General features: G+C 48.2%; 1 protein-coding gene across 3 annotated transcripts in view; it reads left to right on the forward strand.

The window, feature by feature from the left end:
• The window catches only part of NOD2 (nucleotide binding oligomerization domain containing 2), a 34,135-nt gene extending 26,550 nt beyond the window's left edge, over window positions 1-7,585 (forward strand). For 2 of the 3 annotated variants that reach the window (XM_031680573.2, XM_006207853.4), the window contains 5 exons: window positions 75-158; window positions 496-579; window positions 2,270-2,353; window positions 5,778-5,861; window positions 7,368-7,585. In XM_031680573.2, coding sequence (XP_031536433.1) covers window positions 75-158; window positions 496-579; window positions 2,270-2,353; window positions 5,778-5,861; window positions 7,368-7,440 — 409 coding nt within the window. In that variant the 3' untranslated portion in view covers window positions 7,441-7,585. Of the gene's footprint in view, window positions 1-74; window positions 159-495; window positions 580-2,269; window positions 2,365-5,777; window positions 5,862-7,367 lie in introns of all 3 variants that reach the window. The other variant, XR_004191349.2, reaches the window with a different exon arrangement.
• The last annotated feature ends 9,381 nt before the right edge of the window (window positions 7,586-16,966 follow it).

Genomic DNA, 16,966 nt, shown 5'->3' on the forward strand with positions numbered 1-16,966 from the left:
AGAGGAAGGGCACATGTGTATAACACATAGTGGGTTCTCACTGACATATCTGTTGACTCTGTTGGACTTTTCAGGTTCTGGGGCAACAAGGTGGGTGACAAGGGGGCCCAGGCCTTGGCTGAAGCATTGGGTGATCACCAGAGTTTGAGGTGGCTCAGGTAAGGAGCCAGTATGAGGAGGGAGGAGCTTGGGCTGGTTTTGAAGGTCGTTGAACTGCATTTTTACCCCTCCATGTTAGACAATGGGGATGAGAAAGAAAGACCATTGTATTGGAGCCAGGAAATTTTGAGTCCCTTCCCTCAAGGGCCTTGGTTTTCTGTCTGTACATTGAAGATCTTGGGCTGGATCAGATACATTTTATCTAAAGGATCAACTCCAATCCATTAGTACTGGACATGGGGCTGTGCTTGCCATGCATTTTTGCCTTTCATAGGTTATCTTATCTCTGAGGTCCCTCCCTGCTCTGACACAGTTTTGTTCCTTGGTTCCACCCAGCCTGGTGGGGAACAACATCGGCAGTGTGGGTGCCCGAGCCTTAGCATTGATGTTGGAAAAGAACATGGCCCTGGAAGAGCTCTGGTGAGTTTGGGGGATTTGTCACTTGGGAGAGGCAGACACCACCCTTTCTTCATTCCCTGGCCTCATTTGTAGAAGCAGGTGTGTGGATAAGACCAAGGTGGATGCTTGAGTGACTGGGTGATTGTGTTTGTCCTTCTGTGTCCTGAGTGGCATGAAGCTTATAGAGCCTGGTGTATAGGTGCCAATTCTTTTCATTTAATTGTGGGTAGCTTGCCAATAAGGATTGTTAGTTCATTTACCGCCTCCATGTGGCATAATGGTACGAGCACAGAATTTCGAATCCAGCAGGCTGAGCCTCAAGGTCTGTTGTGATCTTAGGCAAGTTCAGTGACCGTCTCTGAATCTCAAGTTTCTTAGCTGTAAAATGAAATTGTGGTTGCTTCCAACTATAAAACACTTTGGTAAGAATTAAACGAGACAATGCCTATATGGAGTTTAACCCCGTGCCTGGCATATGTGTCAGCACTGCGTCCATGTGAAATTGTAGTAGTAACAATATTACTACTGTGGCTGCTGCTACCACTACAGTTTTGTCATTTCATGGTGAGCCTGAGTGCCTAGGCACTGGCCATTAGAGTCAGCGTCACCTACAAGGTGGAGTGGGCTTTGGGGGATGTTAAAAGATGAACCATGAATCATATTTACTCTGTTGACCTGATTCCAAGCTTTCCATCCTTTAGATGCCTGGTCTTCTTATGACATATTCTGGGCAGTTCCAAACTATATCAGAGACATACAGTGCTGAATGTTTGATTTTCTCCAGGAAGCATAAAGGCACTGAAATCTATGAGCAAGGTCACAAAGTGGACCTTGCTGATGGGCCTCGGCTGTCAGCAGGGCTCCCTAGCTCTGCCAGTGTACCATGGAGTGTCTCTTGATTGGGTTCTAACACTCGGAATTTCTTGTTAGAGGCTTGCCTCACTGTGAGTGTATCATTTATGACTACATTAGGCCACAAGTGATGGAAAAGCTCCATCTACTGTGGCTTAAACCAGTAAAGGAATGATTTTGTTCCTGTGTATGCAGTTTGGAGGTAGGCAGCATAGGGCTGATATGGCGGCTCCACGAAGCCAGCAGGGGTCTGGACTGTGTCTCTCTCAGCTCCTTTACATCCTCAGTGTGTGGCTTCATCCTCGTGGTTGGTTGCCTCATGGTCACAAGATGGCTGCTGCACCTGCAGCACTTGGTGTGTATTCCAGGTTCAGTCTGTATATCCAGGAAGGTCAAAAGGAACAGGCCAGCTGGGTCTTTCTTCTTTAAAGAGCATCCCTAGAGACTTCATCTGTTAACTTCTCCGTATGTTTTGATGGCCATGTGGATGCTGTTTAGCCAACCCTGGCTGCAGTGGAGAGTGGGGAATGTGGTTTTTCCACCAAGCACATGGCTGCCCCAAATGAAGTTAGGGTTCTATTAAAAAGAAAGAAAGGGGAAATGGGCATTGGGTTATGGGGACGTAAGGGAACTTCATATGTGGAGGAGCCCGGGACGAATTCTCTCCTAGAGATGTCCCAGTCATTGAGAACCCTCACACACTGCTTTATGTGTTCTTACTTCATTGGTAATTGTGGGTTTTCAGATGTTGGATTTTCTAAATGGTGTTGGGAGGGGCACCTGGATTCGTCTTTATTGACATTGTCTTCCATAATGAACATCACCCTGTCAACTGGGTTTTCCCTCTTGTTCTTGCCAGCCTGGAGGAGAACCATGTCCAGGATGAAGGTGTGTGCTTTCTCGCTGAAGGACTTAAGAGAAATTCAACTTTGAAAGTACTGAAGTAAGGAACCTGTAAGCAGGGGCCGGGACAGTGATGACCGGCCTTGGGAGGGGGTATTTCTGAATCAGAGATCTGGGCAGCTTCCCAGCCTGGCTAACTCACACAAGGTGGCCAGGTGGAAGGGAGCTGGGTTCCCCCAAGCACAGGCAGGGATTCCAGTGTGCACTGATTACTTGGGAGGTGGTCCCGGCAAACACTGGTGAGAGAGTGGTAAAGTGAGGCTGGGAAGGAAGGTAACCAAGAAAGGGTGTGTCATGGAACTGGTTATCACTGGGGACCACTGGGGCACAATCCTACAGGCGTGAGGCAGTGGGGTTATTTATCCACCAACTGCCTGTCCTTCATATGTTGAAGGGTGCTGGTGGAGATATTCAATTTCTAGCACTTCTGGCTTGCCCTGAACGTGGCTGGGCATGCTCCTCAGGTCAGCAGAAGGGCCTCAGGCAGAGAGTAGAAACTTCTCAGCAAGCAGCCCTCAGAATTAGAGGTGAGAGTTGAGCAGATATGTTTAGGGTGCCCACAGCACCAGCTTCTATCCCCCTCTCCACGGGTTCTCTGACTCAGGTGGGAGGATTTTGACGGTCATCTCCAGGGGTTCCTCTTGGTGTGTTATGCAGGCAGGCATGCTTGCTTTTATTGCTCTGTGCACTCACTCATTTATGTGTTGATACAAGAAATGCTTCTGGGGCACCCACTCGGTGCCAGGCTCTGTTTGAGGCACTGAGGATATAGTGGGCAAAAAGGCCCTGCTCATGGAGCTCTTAGACTTGAATGAGAGAGACAGATAATGAACAAGTAAACAGATAAATATAATATCATTTCTGTTAGTAATAAGTACTCTCAAGAGAATTCAAGAGAGAGATGACAGGGATTGACCGGAGAGGGTGGGGTAGCTGCTGCTGGGCAAGGCCTCTCTGAGAAGGTGGCATCTGAGTTGAAACCTGAATAACAAGAAGGTTCCCGCCATGTGAGGTCTTAGGGACATGCATTCCAGGTGGCCAGGATGGCAAGTACAAAGGTCCTGTGGCAGAAACAAGGTTGGTGATTCTGAGAACAGAAGGAGGGCCTGTGAGGTTGGCCTGTGGCAGATGGTGGCGGGGCAGAGGTGGGGGGAACAGGCCATAGGGCCCTCAGGGCCATGGGAAGGATTTGGGGGTATATCCTAAGGACTTTCTAAAGCCTTTGGAGGGTTTGAATGAGGGCAGTCACGTGATCTGATTTATATCATGGAAAGATCATGCTTGTTGTTTTGTGCAGAACAGGTGGAAGGGGCAAGAGGGAAGCAGGGAGACCAGCCAGGAGGCTCCTGCAGCCTTCTGGGTGATGAAGGAGACTGGATCAGGCTGATGGCAGTGGAGGAAGGGTGAACAGGGACCGGAGCTCGTGGAGGTCCTGTAGGTCCAGAGCTAGGGGGCTGGGCTGCGGCAGTGTTGCTGGGGAAATGGTCGGGGTACCATGGGTGATGGATTCAGTGGACAGGGACTCATGCCACAGGGACAGGGATGGCGGATGTGAGCGGGAGGCTGGCTCGTGAAACGCTGCTCTCTGAGGCTGGCGCCACACCAGCCGTGGTGCCAGAGGCCTCATTTCCTGGGGACATCAGGGCACCAACAGATGGCTCCTTTTGCTAAAGGAGCATGGCATCTGCCCTGGCAAACGGGGCCTGGGGAAAACACCAGCCTTCCAAGACAGGCAGACAGCTGCCTCTGGGAGAACGTCTGCTTTGCTGCCAGCCCGCCATCCAGCCTGGCAGCACTTGCTTGTGTTGCTTCACAGGGGCTCGGAAGTTTCCAAATATTTGGGGAAAACACTTCCACCGTCACATGGGTGAAGCTTGGACTGGGAGGCCCGGGGTGGAGCCTAGGTTGGTCTGAGCTGGGACAACCTGCTTTGCACCTTGGGGGACCTTGGCAATTCCTGGCTTATTATCCACCCGGTGTGAATGAGGCTAAGTTGTCCCCACTCATCATCACAGACTTAACCCACTTAGGGCCCCCACGGACGCCAGGCAGTGGCAGCGGCCGCTGTCCCACGCTGCCTCGTTGAGAGTCTTATAATTCAGCATCACTGAACTTTATCCTCCTCCACTGTTTCCCCATAAAAATCGAGCTGCTCACATATCTTAAAAAAGCAAAGCGAAGCCTACATCTTTCTTCCAGGCACAGCCTCTGCCGAGCATTGGTTAAGAGTGGAGCCTGGTGGCCGGGGTTTGGGCCCCAGCTGCACCATTAACAGTCGGTCCTCCCTGGATCTGGGTCTCAGTTGCCTTCAGTGTAAATGGGGTAATAACTGAACCCTCGCCCTAGGGTTCTGCGCACGCACTGAGAGGATGTCAGTAATGAGCTGGTTCGTAGTAAGAGCTGGACCGACACTGGCTGCTGTTATTATTAGCATTGCCTTAGGGACAGCTTCTCAGAAGTTCCTGAAATTGTGGAGGGGGAAGACGGGTAGTGGAGATAACCTAGAAGGCCAAGCTATGAGCGAAAGAACAGCGTGGGGAACCCTTGGCTCTCCCCCGCTATTCCTAACTGTATGCCATCTGCCCTCCCTATTCCCAACCTCATATTTTCTTTTTTTAATTCTTATTTCTTATTGAAGTGTAGTTGATTTACAATGTTAGTTTCAGCTGTATAGCAAAGCGGTTCCGTTATACACATACATACGTATATTTATGTATATGTTTTCAATTTTCTTTCCATTAGGGCTCATTACACGAAATTGAATACAATTCCCTGTGCTATATTGTAGGTCCTTGTCGTTTATCTATTTTATATATAGTAACGTGTGTCTGTTAATTCCAAAATTCTAATCTGTCCCTCCTCTACCCCTTCCCCCCTGGTAACCACAGTTTGTTTTCTATGTCTGTGAGTCTTTCTGCCAACCTTATATTTTCTTTAATCTGTCTGTGTCCCTGTGCCCCCGAGGCCCTCAGATGAAAATATTACTGTTCATGGATTATTTTCTATCTGTTAAGTACAGGCCCCCACTGCTTTAGAATATGCCATTCTTTGTTTAATTCTTATGCTCCATGAGGTGGGTACCCATTTAGGTTCATTCTTCAGGTGAAGAAATTGGGACTAATTTGCCTGAGGTCAAAAAGGAAGTAGTGTAAGGTGGACTTGAACCCGGGAAGTCTGGCGCTAAAATGCACATACTTGACTACCACATCATAGTTCCTTCTTAAGGGAGCAGCTACCTTATTAGATATACTCACCTGGTGAATGGAGGAGAGGGGAGTGCATTTCACTTGGGGCATTGAACCTTTGTTGATGAGCTTGCTGGGAATCTCAGGCAGGAGAGGGACATGCTGAGGGGGGCAGGTGGGCTTCGGGAGGCTGGCTGACTCCCAAAGCCTCCTTGAACTGGACAGGCTCATGAGGAGAACGAGCATCCTTGAAGCTCACCATTCCATCTTCCTCTCCAGGCTGTCCAACAATTGCATCACCTCCCTTGGGGCAGAAGCCCTCCTGCAGGCCCTTGAAAAGAATGACACCATCATGGAAGTCTGGTAAGACCCCTGGGCATACCTCTTTAACCTCTCTCAGCCTCAGTTTTCCAATCTATAAATTGTGAAGTGAGAGAAGAACTTGAGAATTCCTGAAATCCCTTGGGACTCTAACATTTGGTGCCACTCTGCATGTGATGCATATGGTTCTCTGGGAAAGAGGTCTTCATGTTTCTAAGCAGGGACCAACTCTTTCATTTTTAAATCATGAGTATTTATGCAGAAATGTCTCTGTTCTAGGCAATAGTGTGGGAATTGGGGTGTGGTTGAAGAGGGAAACAGAGAAGAGAAATCAGCTCCTGTCCTGCTGAGCATGACACCTGCCTTCGCAGGCCAAGGCTGTTGTTGCATTAGACCCTCTGCAGTTCTGGGTGGATGTTACACAGGATGGGAACTGTCGCACAGTGTTTCCAAGTCTTTCTACAGAATTAAAAGCCACGTTTCTTCACATATTTTTAAAAAAGCACTGTCACAACTTCAAAGATTTATCCTTCTTCTTTCCAGGGTTCTATTTAATACTCCATTGATAAGTGGAAAGGTTTCCCCTGGTTTAACATGTTATGAGTGAACATTGCTGTATACGCTTTAGGCACTGGGCTAGAAACCAATATTTTAAAATGAGGACATTCCCTATGAAAAAGAAATCTATCTTTCAGGAGTTTCTCAAAAAAGCTGATGACTCTGGGCCCCCATTTGGAATGCGAGTACTTAAGCAGTGCAGAGGAAGGGCCGACTCCACTTGTCTGGGCAAACGGGCTTTCGCTGACCCCAGATCCCACTAGCTGATCGTCTGGGCCCAGACCCCTTTGGCTGCCGCAGGTTATGTACCACAGCCCTGGAAGCTCATGGACCCCACCTTAAATATGCAGATTTGTCCCTCCCTCCAAAGCATATCGAGGCAGTACCAACTGTAGCTATCAAATGATGAAGTTAAAAATAAAAGACTTCTAAAAATCTGTCCTGTGATGGAGAGATTTTTTCCCTTCTGTGCAGTTATATAATTCCTGTAGCCTGTAAGGTCCTCAGGTCCTGGACAGATCGTGGCTTTTGTTTTGTTTTGTTTTTTTTAAATCATTGCACAGTTCTGAGAAATGTCACATTCTGTGTCCAGGCGGAGCAAGCCGGCGTCAGGTTGATATTTTAAGGGTTCTGATGTTATTTGCTGCCCATTGGCAGAGCTTGGGAGGACATCAGGACTGGCGCATTGCATTCCTGACAGATTCTGCTGTTGCCTTAAAAAGAATCGCCAGCCTTGGAAGTCAGGGCTGGCTGGGTCTGGTGTGGACTCTGCAGAGTCACGGAGGCTTGTTAAATCGTGCACAGTGATTCATGAGCCGCCCCAGCTGACAGAGGGTGAAACCAGCATAGACTTGCCCTCCCAGGAGAGCTGCAGCTGGGCTGGAGGGCCAGGCCTTCTGGGCACGGGGTTAGAAAGTGGGCAGCTTCCAACTGACGGCACGGCCCTGGTCCTGCCCTCACGCAAACTTCTCTTTGCTTTATCCCCTTCAGGCTCCGAGGAAACGCTTTTTCTCCAGAGGAAACTGGGAAGCTCAGCTGCAGGGACACCAGACTCTTGCTCTGATGTCTGTGGACCGACGTTCACCTGTTTGTTTGGGAGCGCTCTGTGGGTTTGGGTCCCAGAAGTGGGGATGACATCTGAAAGCAGCCCAGTCAGACGGAGCCCTGTCCTGTCCCGGGCTAACACAATAGGTCACCTCTGTTCCGTGCATCAGTGCCCTGCAGAGTAGACTTTCCCAAAGCCTACTTTTCCATCAAATTCTTCTCAAGATTTAATCCTGGGATGTAGAAGACGGGCAGCCCTCCTGGACATTATAAGACTGGCCTCGGGCCAATCTGACACAGGTCAGTGGGGCCCATGGATGTCACCGAGTGCTTATTGGTGTAGAGAGCGCCGCGTGAAAGGCCCCTCCCACCTCCTCCACAGTAAGGGCTGTTCAGGAAGCGACTTCCTGCCGTGTCTCAACTCGTGGTCATCCACCTAGATTGTTCTCTAGATCTGGTTCCTCCACTCGTCCTGGGCCCTTCGTCTGTGGCTGAAGATTCAGAATAGTGCGTTCTCACCTTTGCTGTTTCTCTTACACCCCAGCCGTACTCCCATCCTCCCATTCCCCCCCAAACCCCCACACGCAGAGTGGGAAGGGCTACAATTTAACCCTTCTCTCCTTTCTGGTAATTAAGACATTATTGAAAGGGAGCAGACATGTGACAGCCATTTGTTCCCGAAGACATTCCAGATTTTCAAGAAAAATATGACCACTCTATAGCTAGTATCATATCTGGACTTTGATTTCTGGTGAAATCAATTGTTCTTCAGTTTAACCTTTGGAAACAACTCCCTATCCAAATGCAGCTTTTTAAAATTAATCTGGGCCAGAATTTTGAACAGCTCCACTAGGTTTCTGTTTGATGCCTATGAGCTGAATTCTGACAGCAGACTTCCAAAATATATTCATAAAAGATGGTTCAGGTTTTTTTTTTTTTGGTGCCAGAATGCTTTAGGATATAAAGTTATGGATCAGAAGTTTACAGGGGCAAAATCAAAGGCCCTTCCTTAAGAAGAAGATGTTTTTCTGGATTTTTCAAAATGAAGCGTGTTGAAGCTTTTGTAAACTGTCAGGTGCTGTGCCAGTGTTATTATTTTAAACACTGTTATTTGTGAAAACTGGTTAATATTTATCAACCACTTTGTTTTATTCTCCCAAGTTTATGCTTTTATAAAAAACACGACCATGAATTTTATGCTGTGAATAATCGTACAGAAGACTATTGAGTCACCAAAGCTATCTCCATTGTGACCAAACATTTTAAAATATTTCTGAACAATGTCAAATATCAAAGAACAATTTTCTACTTGAAGGGAGAAAAACATGATGTTTCGACCAGATAATGTATTGCTTAAGGCACAAGCAATTTTTAAAAATAGCCTTGCAATCAAAACACATTTGGCTTTGGTTTAGAAAAATCTAACCCAGCATGAAGTTTTAAGCTGTGCAAGAGCCTCGTGGTGCCCCAGCTGAAAGGCTGCAGAGAATGTGAGACATGTAGGAAGGCCTCTGGGTCTCCCTCGATTTTCTCCAAAAGGCTTCAGGAGTCTTTAGCAAGAGAAGGATGGAGAAGATTTGGAAACAGCTCTCCTCAGCAAGCAGCCTCCTGGGTAGGACTCAGTGAAATAATTCTTCGCTGCATTTAATTAGCGAGGACTCAGGTGGATGCGCACCAAGGTGGGACCTGCTTCTTTTGAAAGGTTTCGTGTGTTCCTGGCTCATTAAATGCTGCAGCATCTCCCTGGGCCTCTGCCCACGTGAGCCTGTCTGTGGGTTCTCTTTGTTGGTGGCGTCAGATTCTCTCCAGACCATGGTTTTGAACAGAGAAGATCAGGAGGGAGATGGAGAGGGGCCTGCTTTCTCAAAAGAGTAGACAGAGCAGCCCATTTGCCTAGCGCCATCTTGGATTGCAAAGCCATCTGAACAAAACAGACATCATCCCTGTCCTCAAAGCACTGATGGGGAGGGGAGAGGCAGAGGCAGGTGGAAAACAAGTAAACTGGAAAATATGTAACATAAGGTCCACCATGGCAAGTGCAAGGGAGGAAATAAACAAAGGTTCAAGATAGAGGGAAACCTTCTTCAGATTGGGGGTGGCTCAGAGACAGATTCTCTGAGGAGGTGACAGGCAAGGTGACAGACCCCTAAATGAGAAGGAACTGGCCATGCAAAGAGTAAAGGGGGTCATGGGGGAACATTCCAGGCACAGGGGGCAAGCTGTACAAAGACCCTGCCGTGGGAAAGAGCTTGTTAGGTGTGGTAGGCTGAATAAGGGACCCCAAATATCCAGATCCTAGTCCTTGGAACCTGTGAATGTTGCTTTATGTGGCAAAAGGAACTTTAAAGATGTGATTAAGTTAAGGGTTTTGAGATGGAGAGATGATCCTAGGTTATCTGGATAGACCCACATGCAACCATAAGTGTCTTAATAAGAGACAGGCAAAGGGAGATTTGACGTAGAAGAAGGTGGCAGTGTGACCACTGAATTAAGATGCTCTATTGCTGGCTTTGAAGGGGGAGGAAGGGACCTTGTGGACAGAGGAGTGCAGCCCTAGAAGCTGGAAAAGGCAAGGAACCAGATTTCCCCCTGGAGCCTCTGAAGGAAGTGCAGTCCTGCAGCTCTCTTGGTTCCAGCCTATTTTGGGCTTCTGGCCTCCAGGACTGTAAGAGAATTCATCTGTGTCATTTTTAAGCCACCAAGTGAGTGGTGATCTGTAACAGCAGCCACAGGAAACTGATACGTATGTCTGAGGCAGGCAAAGGGGAGAGTTCACCACATGGGTCTACAGAGGCAGGTAGGGCTAGTCTATGAAGGGCCTAGTTGGCCATGGTCAAGAATCATGGCAGGCCACTGGAGAGTTCTAAGCAGAGACAGTGCGATCCCATTACATTTAAAGAAGATCTCTCTTGTTCCCAGGGTGGAGAGGGGACTGGAATGCACAGGGGCAGGGGTGAGGGGGAGAGGAACTAGAGAGACCACCTAGGAATCACTGCAGGGGAGAGGCAGCTGGGCAACCTAAGGAGGGATCAATGGAAGTGGAGGGAAAAGGATGGATTCCAGAGATATTCTAGTGGTAAATTTTCAAAGGTTTCCAAATAGAATGGATGAAAGGGATGAGTGAAAGGGAAGACCCAAGGATGACTCCTGGATTTTTGGCCTGAGTAATGGGGGACCTGGGGAAGACAGGTAGGAAACAAATTTGGAAGCCGAAGAGACTTCTGTTTGGATTTTCAAGTTTGAGGTATCTAAGTGGGAAAGCCAGATGGAGACGCCAAGTTAGGTGTGGGTCTGGAGCCCATCGGAGAGGTCATCATGAGATATAAGTGTCAGCTTGGGGGTCCTCAGCATCAGAAGGGGAATGGGGTCCTTGGGCCTGGATGACATAACCCAGGGAGAGATTATGGAGAAAGAAGAGATCGAGAGGGCCCAGGTAAGGGTGGTACTGACACGTGATTACCATTAGAGTACAGAGTGGAAGCTTCTCAACTTGAGAAAGCCCAGTAGATCCACCAAAAGCAGCCTAGGCCCCTTCAGGTAACTTGCGAACTTAAAAATTCTCCACCAGGGAGGTTACCTGAAAGGTGTGCGCTGGTGGCTGGTGGCCTATCCAGGAGCAGACAGAGTCCAGATTTGTAGCTCAGAATATTGAATTCTTACATGCAGGGGAAAAAAAAGTATCAGAGCAGGAGAATTTATTTTAAAGAGCCTCAGACTTTAATTGTATTCATCATCATCCTAGAAGAAAAAAAATGTCAATCTGAGTGTTATTCCCCCCTATATTGCCAAAACCAGATGCTGAAATGAATACACCCCACAGAAATGTGGGAGGTGGAGTCCCATTCCAAGCGGCTGAGTTGAGACTACATGCAGCATCATTTCATTATTGCACCAACACATCTTCACGCCTCCTTCTCCACCCAGGAGATTGGTGCAGCCCAGTGGGTGAAGCACACAGCGGTCGGGGTACATACCCTGGCGACACCTGCACAGGAGGCAATGCATATCCAGCCTCTGGCTGCAGGTGCCAGGTTACCAGTGAACAGCAAGTTCATGGACAACATCAGGGACCAGCCTGGACAGTTTTCCTGGAAGGGTTACATGGGGAGAGACAGCAGCTGTGCAGACTGGCAATCCAAGCTCTTTGGATTCCCCGAGATTTCTTTTTTTCCCTCTAAATTTCATCCCACTTAGCATCACTTCCAGAACAATCCCCAAATCCAATCCCCTAAGCATTCCCCTTCTCCCTGCCAATCCCTCTGAAAACCCTTCCTCTCAGGAGGGCTGCGTCTCTTCTTTATTTGGAACTTCTTTCTTGACCTCTTCAGCTCCACATTCCCCGCCCCTCCCCTGCTCTTCCCCACCCCCAGGAAACCAGGGGCTCCTTTGAGACCCACCCTTGCCTGATTATTCTGCTTCAGTCTCCTGACTGCTCTCTCTGCTTTTGCCCTTGTGCCTTGGAATGAGCCCATTAAAACATAAGTCAGATGAGCCACAGCTCTTATCTCAACTTCCCAAGACTTCCATCTGGTGCTGGGTGAATGTCAAGGTCTCCTGCTGGCCTGGACCACCCCTGTGTTTCTCTGGCCTCACTGTTGTCACTTACACCCCCATCCTCTGCACTCCAGCCACACCAGCTTCTTGGCTGTTCCTTGACAACACCAAGCACATTGCTGCTTCCAGATGTTTGCACTTGCCTGTATCCTCTTATGGGAACAGTCTTCTGTAGATAGCAGCATGGCTGGCTTCCTCATTTCCTTCAGGTCTTTGCACGATGCCTTATCAAAGGAGCTTTTCCCTGAACAATCTGCCTAAAATAGCAGACCCCAACCACCTCTTCTCCCCTGCCCTACTTGGTACTATCTTCTCAGCATGCACCTCCTGATGCACGCTTGTTTCTTCCTTCCCCTAGAATGCCAGCTCCATGGGAACATGGGCTCTGCTCACTGCAATGTCCTCAAAATTTAGAACGGTGTCTGGCACATAGTAGATGCCCAAATATTTTTTGAATGAATGGAGAATCCACCTGCTTAAAGGGGGCAGAAATAGAAGTTGGGGTAGAGGATGATAATGAGTCACTTTTTTTTCCAGACACAACTAGTGTCTCCTTCCTAAGGGAGGAAGGCTTCTGGGGACATGGGATCATTCCTAATGTATCTACTGCTCAAAATGGCTTCTAGAGGTAGCACAAAGATCCCAATGAAGAGTGAATCTTGAACCTTTTTTCTCTCTCTGTGTGTTTTCTAAATCATTTGTCGTTGATAACAGCAAATAGCTCAAACCGGAGAGCATGGATTTATTGTTCGGCTGGATTAAAGATGATTGAAGTAATCTTTTTTATCTTATCATAAAGAGCTTTTAGGCGACCGGAGTAAAAGCCCTCAGAGACAGAATGTTCAGTTGTACCTCGAGTTTGTCCCTCGCTAAGAGAGAAGCATATCCTTGAGATGGAAGGCCATTGATTGAAACCCTGTGCTGGTCTATTATGGAGAAAGCACTGTACAGTATCCTTGCCTGTGGGGATGCTTGATCCACTTAGCCTTTCGGTTTGGAGAATGCACGTGTTCACAGAAGTGATGGGGAAATGGCTGGACTCAAGGGAGGTTGGATGAAAAACTAGCAGTTGCCATTTCTTGAGATGGGGAAGGCAGCAGGTTTGCAGTGAGGGGTGCGGAGTATCAGGAGCCTTTGGGTTGAGTGGAGGCAATAGAATATAAAAAAAATCACTGAATCTGATGGGGATGGAAGTAAGGGGTAGCCTGTGGCAGCCATTTGGGAGGCATGAGGGAGGATGTCCTGAATAACCGTGACGTGTGCTATTGAGAAGGCTTTGCTGAGTCCAGACTAGGTGTTATTCTAAGTCAGAGGCCCCTATCAGGCTGCCAGGAGAGTCCCAGCTCCTGGTGTTAGAGCAGGCAGATGGAGTGATATGAGCAGAGAAAGGGGGATGCAGGCCAAATGGCAGAAATCAGGCAAAAAAAGGAGGGGCACGGGCCAAATGCAGGAAACCACACATCATGTAAGCAATAGGGGTTCTTGGGTAGACAGAGAAAAGCAGGAACCCCTGGCTGATAAGAAATCACACATTTTTGGGCAACAAGTATCATGGAAGCCAACAAAGAAAGATGGGATAAAGGAATCTCCAGTGTCTGAATGTAACCTTTTGCTCATTATGCTCCTATTACAATAAAATTACCTTGCAGATTAGAAGTACCCATCATATACCGACGCCATGACACTTCCGATCCAGGCTAATAAGGACAAAAATCCCTGCTCTCCTCGGGAAGGAGGAATTCGGATGAAAATCAGGGAATACAATCCCAAACCCTTCCCTCCCCAGTGACTATTCCGCCCATTCATTTTTACACCCTGTGTAACCAACTTACCAAAGAAACTCAGAGCAGCTGCTCACCTGAGCCCACCCACTCTATCTATCTATCCCTTAATAAATCCTCACTTTACTTTCTTAACCTCCCTGTCTCTGAATTCTTTCTGCAACGAACAAGAACCTGATCACCAGCAACACCTGGGGGAGAGAGCTCCACGTGGTTCAATGGCTCTGTGTTAGAGTCCTGCTGTGTGTAATAAGAGAAATGTGCGAGAGAATTTAGAATTACAGTCACTACCCAGCTTACCACCCTTCAGAGGGCTCGCACTGCTCCTGGGATAAAGAGCACCCCTTGGTCTCGGTTCGCCGTGCCCCGCCGGCCTGGCCCTTCTGCTCCCATAGTTCTGCATTCTGCCTCTCTCAGTTCCTCGGACATGTCATGCAATATGTTCCCTTTGCCTGGAATGCTCCCCTCACCCCGGCTGCCAGGCATCTTTTGTACCACATCTAATGGTGAGTTCCTTAACCAGGCTTTCCCCGAACTCCAAGCCACCCTTGATGTGTGCTCGGAGCAGTACTCCTGAGGCTTCCTCTCACCTCCCTAATTAAGTGATTGTGTAATTAGTTGTTTAAGGTCTGCCTTCCTTGTCAAAGGGTGAGGTGACATCTCTCTTGTATGCTGCTGTGTTTCCTGCTGCCAGCTGGGTGCCTGAACCGCTGGTTGCGTGAAGCCAGGGCCAGGCTGAGTGGAACCAGCTCTCGGGTGGTGGGTAGACAGAGGTGATCAGTGGGACCTGGAGCCACCTGCAAAGACCTTGGGACTTGAGTGGGCTTTGGCTGAGCCTTAAATGAAAGGAAGATTTGGAAGGCAAAGAGGATGGGAATTTTAATTGGAGAACCCATTCAAACAGAGGTAGAACGAGACCTGGCTTGAGAGGAGAGTAGAGCTCTGTGGTAGTGTCTGTGCTTAGCATGCGCGAGGTCCTGGGTTCAATCCCCAGTACCTCTACTTGTAAAAAAGAATTAAAAAAATAAATGAGTAAACTTAGATCCTCTACCCAAAAAAAGAAAAATAGAGAAAAGAGCCCTGGTTTGAAATTAGGAGAGTCCCAGCTCATCTCCTGGGTGACTGGGGACAAGTTGTTTCCCCTCTCTGGACCTTAATCTCCCATCTGTAAAATGAGAGGCTGGCTTACTAAGGACTGCAAATAATAGCACCATGACTCTATTCCCCCACCTCATCCCCTGGTAGGCATCTTTCTTTCCTGGGAGCCTGAATACAGCTTTAGGATTGTTTTCAATACAATGTTCTAGGCTATCGTTACCAATAATTGGAGATGGTCATTGAGATAAGCCCTGTTGATTAGGTTGATTAGACCTGGCTTGGAAGAATATCTCTTGGGTGAAGTCAAGCCCCAACACAGTCTGATTCAGGGAATCTGTGACAGGAGGGCTGTGCAAAGGATCTGACCACTGCTGGTAGAGATGAAATCCCTCCTGAAGCATACACCATCATCAGAAAGGACAGAAAGATGTTCTAAGCCAGGGGTGGCAGACACAAATGCCTTCAGGAGCCAGCAGATAATGTAACGGAGAGAAGTGTGTCAGCAGGATAAAATAGGGAATGGTGAGGGCTGTGGCAAACTGGAGAAAGGGAGAGTGCTTGCCCTGTCTAAAAGGATTCAAAATTCTTCTCTCGCACCCTGCTTCCTCTTCTCCTTCCTCCTTCTCACTCTATGAGTCCGCAAAAAGAGTCTACAGGCTGAATTTTTCTTTGCCAGACAGCCAGGCTGTGACTTCTGAGTCCTATTGACTTTTTTTGGAGAATCTAGTTGTAGAAGGGAACAGTGTTGTCTAAGGCCACCTTCGAGCTAGGCCTGTTGATTCTTATTTTATTGCTTTCTCCTGCAGCGTGATTATGAAGCTGGTTAAAGGTGGACTAAGGAGGGACAAGGATAGATTGAGGCTCAGGTTTTCAAAAGATGTCTGCTTCATTTTGGGTGCTTATGGCAAGGAAGATGGGTGGTTTACTAGTACTGTTAATAATCACTCATGTGACTTCTTTTATGTAGTTACTGGTTTAAATTCCCCAAATCTTCAGAAATGTCACTTTCCACTGGGGAAATTTTTCCTCTCATGATTAAACACACACACACACACACACACACACACACACACACCCCTCTTCCTTTCTCAGTATTAATCACCTTTTCCCATAATTGGTACTTAAAATGTCAAAGGAGAAGGAATTAATTAACAGGAGTATCCAGTGCAGCAAGGTATGCTGCAAGGCTCTGGGACTGATTATAATAAGCACTTCCTTAAATATTTTGAGCACTTTTGGGAATCAGAGACCTTCCTTCTAATTGAAAGATCCTTAACTACACCCCAAGTCCTGGCTGGTAGCCACGGGTGCAGAAGAGCTAAGGGAGGCGGCGTGTGGAAATCCCTTCTCCACTCAAGGGAGACCTCCTTCCAAATTGCGATAGTTGGCAACAGAGTGGTCAGAAACAGCACGGGTCCCAGGCAGAACCTGAGAGGCAAAAGCTTAACATTATTGAGATCCTGCTGTGTGTTAGGAACCTTACATATGATATTTCACAACAATCCTGTAAGACAAGGTGATAACGATTATCTCCTTTTTTGCAGATGGGGAAATTGAGGCTGAGTGGTTGTGAGTTCCCCGTGTCACGCGGCTGCTAATCGAAAGTGCAAAGGGTCTAAGCAAACATAGGTCTTTTTCTAAAGCTTTGCCTTTTCATGGAGTCCTAGAATCCTATTAGGATTGGGATATATGGGGAAATTGAAGCTGACCCCACTCCAGCCCCAAAGTCTCAGCTTTACAAGAGTTTTGACAGTTAAGCTAAAAGCCAAGACCTTGGCCTGGGAGGTGGAGCCGGGAGAAGCACAGAGCCCCGCCCCGGATCCGGTGTCAGCCAATGGTGCCTCGGCACCCATAGTCTTTCGTCCAATCAGCCAGAGATTCCCGCCCCCATCCCCCCTCTTCTCCTCCCCTCCCCTCCGCTTTCCCTTTGGCTCCACCGAGCTTGACAGAGCGGAAAGTCCCTTCAGTCGGCTCCAGGCCGGCAGCCATTGGAGGAAGGTCTGTCACTGGGCGGCCCAATCAGAGCGTGCGCAGGAACGCAGCTCGGGCTGCAATTGGTTAGCGTGGCGGTTGCCCCTTCCACCCCCGCTCCCTCCCTCTTTCCCTGGGCGG

Source organism: Vicugna pacos, chromosome 9, assembly GCF_048564905.1.
Source record: "Vicugna pacos chromosome 9, VicPac4, whole genome shotgun sequence".
NCBI lineage: Eukaryota > Metazoa > Chordata > Mammalia > Artiodactyla > Camelidae > Vicugna > Vicugna pacos.